Source organism: Triticum dicoccoides, chromosome 1A, assembly GCF_002162155.2.
Source record: "Triticum dicoccoides isolate Atlit2015 ecotype Zavitan chromosome 1A, WEW_v2.0, whole genome shotgun sequence".
Classification (NCBI taxonomy): domain Eukaryota; kingdom Viridiplantae; phylum Streptophyta; class Magnoliopsida; order Poales; family Poaceae; genus Triticum; species Triticum dicoccoides.
This window is the reverse complement of record NC_041380.1, coordinates 40,639,254-40,646,393: the sequence shown is the minus strand read 5'-3', so window position 1 is coordinate 40,646,393 and position 7,140 is coordinate 40,639,254. Positions and strand designations below refer to the sequence as shown.

Genomic DNA, 7,140 nt, shown 5'->3' with positions numbered 1-7,140 from the left:
TCCCTCCATCATGAATTTACCAAACTACTCTCCCGATTCTTTTGGGCGGGCGAGAACAATAAACAGAAGTACCATATGGTCAAATGGTCTGAGATCTGTAAACCTAAGGATCAGGGAGGTTTGGGGGTTATTTATTCCAAGTGAATGAATATCGCCCTCCTGTCCAAGTGGCTTTGGCGGATCCAGACTGAGGAGGGTGGCCTGTGGCTTCAGATTATCCGTGGGAAGTACCTTCGCGGGCAACCGTTAGTGTTTGCCTCTAGGTCTGGAGGTTCCCAATTCTGGCAATCGGTGATCCCTCTGTTACCGGTCCTGCGCATTGGGACTTCCATCCAAATAGGCTCCGGTGCTGCCACCCTATTTTGGCTGGATAGATGGGCGGGTCCCCGCCCCTTTGCAGATTGTTTCTTTGCGCTATTCTCTATCTGTGTACGCCCACATATCTCCGTGGCTGCGGCCCTAGAGAACCTAGGCGCGGTTGCCTTCCGCCGCACCTTCGGGGCGGTTGAACTCGCGCAATGGGAGGAGTTACTTGAGTGTATTGCCCTTCACTCTCCTTCTCTGGAACCGGATACGCTCTGTTGGCACCTCGAGCCAAGCGGTAGATTTTCAACTAGATCTCTGTACCAGGCGATTGTTCCTACTCCTCGTAGAGTGGAGCTCGCGGTGCTTTGGGAGATCAAACTCCCCCTGAAGATCTGTATATTTCTATGGCAATGGGTTAGAGGTCGCCTCCCTTCAGGCACTGAGGTCCGTAAGCGTAATGGACCTGGGGATGGTCTCTGCCCCATTTGTTTGGTATCGGAAGATTGCAACCACATCTTCTTTCGATGCCCGGCAACTCAGTTCTTATGGAGTTGCTTCCGGGAGGTGGTTGGGGGAACGTGGTGCCATGACAACCTCCTGGATTTGTTCAGGGAGGTATTTAGGCTCCCCGGGTCTAGGCGCGCCCCTATTTGGGTCGCGCTAGGTACCCTTGCCTGGTCCCTTTGGTGTACCCGCAATAAATGAGTCATCGAACGAGTGATTCCGTCTCGAGTGACTGATGTGATCTACAAAATGTGTGGCTTCTTACAGCTCTGGAACCCGCTTAGTAAGCGGAGCGATCGAGGCGTCATCGACAACATCATGGCGGGTCTTCGTGTCTCAGCAGCGTCTTTTGCTCCTTCTCCACCGCCTCCTCCTCCCCCTCCCGAGCCGGATTAGCTTCTCCTTTTAGTTCTATTTGGGGCTTGTCTTGATGTGCCCCCAGCATGATTCTATGACTTATTGTACTTGACATTGTTACGTTGGATGCTTAGTGGTATGCTTTATAATATAAAACGGGAGGAAACCCTTTTTCTTAATTGTTATTGTCGACCTAGATGCTGCATTAAGTTACACCCTTACATACATGATAACTTCTTGGCAATGGCTCCAGTTTCCTACCAAACCAAAATGAACAATCCCTTGTATACATGGAGATAGGTTGTATACTAGAAAAAGAGACAATTTGGCCCCTCAATAGTGAATTCCAGATTTGGTCAGTAAACTCCAATTTTGGGCATCTTTGACACGTAGGTTCGGAAACTAACAAATACCTGAGCGAAAGCGGTATGAACGTGAGATAGTGGTGCTTTCTAAAATCTAGAAAAAATACAGAAAAAAATATCTGAACGAAAGTAAAATAACTGAAAAAATGTGGGAAAGCTGGAAAATAGAAGTTGAATAAGTAAGAATAAAAATTGAAATAGTAGAATGTGGGAATGAACAAAATGCAATTTTGGGACTGCAAAAGTTTAAAAGTACTATGGAAAACTAAAGAACTAAAGAAAAGGCTAAGAACAGTTATGAACATACATGAAAAATTACCATATTTCCAATCTTCTTCATTCTTGCCAAATTATTTTCTATTTTCCTTGTTTTTTTTACCAAATTTGTATTATTATTTTTCATTTTTCTGTGTTGTCTGGGTTGTATGTGCAAAACCTCTGCCATGTCATTTCATCCGATTTCAAAATTTTTGATTGGAGGTGAGTGGAATTGGAGTTCAAGGACCAATTCTAGAATCACCAATAACATAGGGAAAGAAAAGTAAGTTTAAAAAAATTACAAATCAAAGCTGATGTTATAACACAAACTCTCACGTGCTACCCGTGGGCTCTCAGCTAGGGTTTGCTCTGCCTCTTGCCGGTGCCGCCGCCGGTCCGTCTCTCCTCCTATGGTCCTAGGATCATGGATCCCCGCCTAGAAACGGGGGCTAGGTGTTTCTTTCAGTTTTATTAGGGTTTGTGCCATGTTTAGAAAGACAATGCGAAGGCGGCTTCTTGAAGATGGAGTAAGGTTCTTCCCACCTAGCCTCCGTTCAGGCGATGCTTCTAGCGTCGTTGGAGGACGTGTGGAGGTGCGTCTCCGGCGGATCTCATGGGATTCGGTCGGCGTTTGTCTTTGGTGGATCCAATTGGATCCGATCTTTGTTCGTCTACTTCCGTGTGTGCAGATTGGTCCTTCTGATCTACTATTTTCTTCATCGGCGGCGGTTGCTATTCTGGTGCGCTGGTCCTATGATATCCTAGCACGACGACTTCCCGACTGACTACTACAACAAGATTTGACCGGCTCTGATGAGGTAGGGGCGATGACGGTGGCGCGCCTTTGGCTCATTCCAGTGCTTTCAGTCGTCGCTAGGTGGACTACAGACTTAGATGTAATTTTTACTTCTGGTGTTTATTTTAGAAAAAGCCTTTATGGCGCACTTTATTTCACTTTAAAAGGAGATATATCGCCTATTACATCAGAAACAATAAAACTAGGTGGGGTATCATCCTAAAAGACAGTAGAATTTGAAATACTATCTCGACAGATAATGAATAGATAGGAAGATTTCTCGTTAAAAAAAACCAAAGCCGATCGAGAATGCTAGGTAAATGATGGACCACTAGATAGAATCGATTTGTTTTATCATGCCGGTGCATGTGTACCGAAGTTTTGACATTTTTTTACTCACTCAAGGCTGGTGCTCGCAGAAGGCCACCGGATTTGACCCCCACGCAGGCGCAGTGACGTGAATAGGTTAAGGCGAAGGAAATCGCAAGGAGGAAAATTGTGACTTGGCATGAGGTGTGTACCTGAAGATTGAGACACACAGTAGGTCGCTCTGAAAATTTTAAATGGCGTAAAAATTGGGAAAACATTTGCTAAATGGGTAAAATGGTAAAAATATTCCCTAAATAGGTAATTCTGATGAAATAAATGTTAAATGAGGTCATTAGAGTAAAAAATTGTGAAAGTTAGAGGTAAAAACTTGAAAGTCTCCTTCTACACCCGAGCTCAAATGAGCTCGGGATGAACAGTAACTCAAAAAACATTTAAAAATGTTCAAAAACATCTGAATTTTCTTATGGAAAACTTTGAAAATTGTTCTAAGAGCTTGCAAAAATTCATCATGAAATCACATTTGTGGTAGTCGTGGCAAAAACAACAAAATCAGTGCTCCAAAATGCTTTCGAAAGTAGCATTTTCAGAGTATCTTTTTTCCCACAACTTCCACAAATGTGATTTCATGATGAAACTTTGAAAGCTCTTAGAACATTTGTCAAAGTTTGCCATAAAATAAGATTTTTTTAACATTTTTTAAATGTTTTTTGATTTTTACTGTTCACCCGAGCTCATTTGAGCTCAGGTGCAGAAACTTCACGTCCGTAAAAACTGAAATTCACTCTATATTTTACTCAGGCTGGTGCGTCGCTGAAGGCCACTAGATTTGACCCATACTGATTGACAATGGCCATCGGATTCAATTTCTTATTTTTGTAAGGAAGTTCTTTTAAGACCTGCTATTCATTTATGGTTTTTACCATTGCACAAAAAAAGTGTGTGGTATTGGAGTTCAGGGACCAAATCAAGAATCACCAACAAATGAGGGACAAGAAAATTAATTTTTGTTACGTAACAAATCAAGGCCGATCAGCGAACAAATCTGTGATTGCATGGTTAGCAAGACAGTGATATCCCCAGCCCACCTGGGTTTAAATCCTGGTGCTCGCATAATTCTTGCATTTACTTCAGGATTTGTAAAAAGAATCAAGGCCGATCAAGAATGCTAGGTAAATGATGGACCACTAGATAGAATCGATTTGTTTTATCATGCCGGTGCATGTGTGCCGAAGTTTTGACATTTTTTTACTCATTCAGGCTGGTGCTCGCAGAAGGCCACCGGATTTGACCCCCACGCATGCAGGCGCAGGGCCGACCAGGATCCACGAGCAATGGAGCGAGCAGCACCCGGAGCATGGGACGCAGGTGATGATGATGCCGCATGATGATTCCCCCAGCAAGAAAACGCACCACCTTTCCTTGCAACCAAAGCCACCCACCCTCTCACGCCCTCACATGCACCACCACCACCATCGCCAGTGCCACTCGCGCTGTCTCTTACTCTTATATACATACCCCACTCCAACCAGCACAGATCAGCGTGATCCATGGCGGGCGGGTGCAAGGCGGCGATCGGGTGCGTGGACGCGCGCGTGCCGGTGCGGGCCAGCTACGTCAGCCTCTACAAGTGGCCCGAGTCCGACGCCGAGTTCGTCCGGTCCGTCGCCATGGCGCGGCGCCACCGCCAGCACCCGGACAGCCCCGCTGCCGCTGCCGCCGGGTGCTACGGCGGCGGCAGCGCCAGCATGCGCCGCGGGGCTGGCGTCGATGTCGGTGGAGACAGCCCGCGGGTGGTGGACAGCTACTCGTGCCGCCAGATGTACCTCCGCAGCTACACCTTCTCGACGCGGAAGGAGACCGTGCCCGAGCGCACCATGGCGTGCCTCGGCCGCGTCCGGGAGCGCGCCGCCGTCTTCCCCAGCTTCCTCCCGCACCGGGGCGGCGGCGGCGGGTCCGACGCCGGAAGCTCGTTCGGCAGCTCGAGCGGCGGTGGAGGCCAGTACTCCGGGAGGGATCAAGACGGGCGCCGCGGGACTACGACCGGCGGCAGCAACGGGAGGAGGAAGCGGAGGAGGAAGAAGAAGGGGTGCGCCGTGGTGAGGAGGCTGCAGGAGGCGTCGTGCGGCGCGGTGCGGGCCATCTTCCGCCGCCTGCTCGCCTGCACCACCACCGTCGACGTCGAGGTCGCCGAGCCGCCGCCCGGCCGGTGAATGCCGCCATTTGCATGCCGGACTTATCCTCGGTCCTTTTTTTTGGCATTCTATTTTTCCTACCGAGTAGTAATTAATATATATTCAGTATATTTTAATCATTTTTCTACTCGAGTTACAGTACAGTAGTAGCTTCTGTTCGTAGCAAATGAGTAACATATATATCATCAGCTTGTAACTTATTTATGATTGTGCTATATTTATTTCTTGTTACATATATGCATACAACCGGTGTGGTTACTTATTCGGTGTTTTTTACCCCTCAACCGTCGAATAACAGTTATTTGGTAATCTGTATATTTTTTTAAAAGAAGAATGATGTCCAACCTATGCATCAGAATGATGCATGCAACCATTGGTAATCTATATCTATACTTAATAATAATACAGACAATATGTTTCACACTTCTATATTTTGCGGTTCTGGTCTAATCATCACTCACGTACCTTACGAGCAAGCAATAGTGAGCAATAACTTTCATTTTAAGCAATTTCATCCTGTCTTTGCATTGGCAAAGTAAAGTGGTCCTTTTTTCTCTGTTGAAGGTGTAATGGTTGAAATTTAATGTGTAGTCAATTGTAATTGATCAATGGAGAGTATATACATGTGCAAGACAATTAAATAATATAAATGTAAACATATGGATGCATTAATCTTTTATCAGTGTGTGACCTACTATTAATTTTGAATCGTTCAAATCCACATTTATTCCGAATCGGGTAGGGCGCCCGAGCGTGTATGACTACTCCACAACAATTCTTGAGATGAACAAGTCGACGAGACATTTTGACATGGTCAGCCGGGAAGCAAGAGGGGTGGAAGGAATGGGTAACGACGAGCTATTCACTGGGTGGATCATGGCAATGTCATGCATCTCATCCCACGGCCCACAACACGTCCAATAGGAAGCAAAGCGACCCCCTTACCTTTTCTCCACGCACATTTGCTGGTAAAATAAAGAAGAAGAGACTCTACTAGCCATTGTGATGCGCCACTAGTTCGCCGTTGGACTTCCTTGAAGGGGCGGTTCCTTCATGAGACGATATATAGGAAAAGCAAGTTGATGCCTATTCGGCACTTAAGACATCGGTTACCGTGTTATTGGTCCATAGCGCATATGGTCCATTGTTATGTGGTTCGTCCCATATCAGTCCCACCTAGACCATCTGTTAGGAAACCTCCTAGAAGGTTCCCTCAGGTTCTATTGGGGCCGGTTTTCTATAGGTTGGTTTTCCTGATTGGGTTTATTTTTGTTTTATGATTGGTTTTTTCTTTTTCTTTTTCTATTTCCCTTTTTTAATTCATTCATTTTTCCTTTCAAAATTCGTGAGCCTTTTTAAGATATTTTTTAAAATTGTATTTTATTCAAGTTCATGTATTTTTTCAAATTCGAGAACCTTTTCAAATTTGCATAAAAAATCAAAATCATGACTTTTTCAAATGCATGATTTTTTTTCAATTTCACAAACCTTTTTCATAAGTTATTAAAAAATTTAAAATTCGTGATTTTTAAAATTTTTGATCTTCATTTTTCAAATTCACAAATGTTTAAAAAATTCACGGACTTCTTTTACAACTTCTTGATCTTTTTTTTCAAATTCATTGATTTTTTTTAAAATTCTAAACTCATTGATTTTTGATATATTTTTTCAAATTCATTGATTTTTTTTAGAATTCTAAACTCATTGATTTTTGATATTTTTTTATTAAATATGTAAAGTCTAACACAGGAGGGAGAAGGAAAACAAGTAAAAAGAACTGGAGCGAAATAGTACAACCGGAAGAACTACGTACTGGGCGGATTCCCAAATTGGTCGCCTGTGTACGCCATGCAACTTCCTTGCACTCAGGGTCAGCTGTTTTGTGTGGATTTTTTGGCTTCTAGTATAAGCTACCCCCTACCCGGCTTATTCAACTTAAAGAACTGGTTAGGCTTCTAGAATTAGATGGGTGAAAGAACTGGTTCTGAGGTGCCGATTAGGAGATTTATGTGTGTTCACGATGGGGAAGGTC

General features: G+C 44.5%; 1 protein-coding gene across 1 annotated transcript; it reads left to right on the top strand.

Moving 5' to 3' along the window:
- Positions 1–4,393: 4,393 nt before the first annotated feature.
- LOC119357978 lies at positions 4,394–5,341 on the top strand. Its single transcript, XM_037624745.1, has one exon. The coding sequence runs from the start codon at positions 4,464–4,466 to the stop codon at positions 5,124–5,126; it is 663 nt and encodes a 220-aa protein (XP_037480642.1). The 5' UTR covers positions 4,394–4,463; the 3' UTR covers positions 5,127–5,341.
- Positions 5,342–7,140: the final 1,799 nt, after the last annotated feature.

Excerpts from the sequence above, each read along its gene's own strand:
- LOC119357978 (XM_037624745.1), top strand. The coding sequence starts at position 4,464 with ATGGCGGGCGGGTGCAAGGCGGCGATCGGGTGCGTGGACGCGCGCGTG.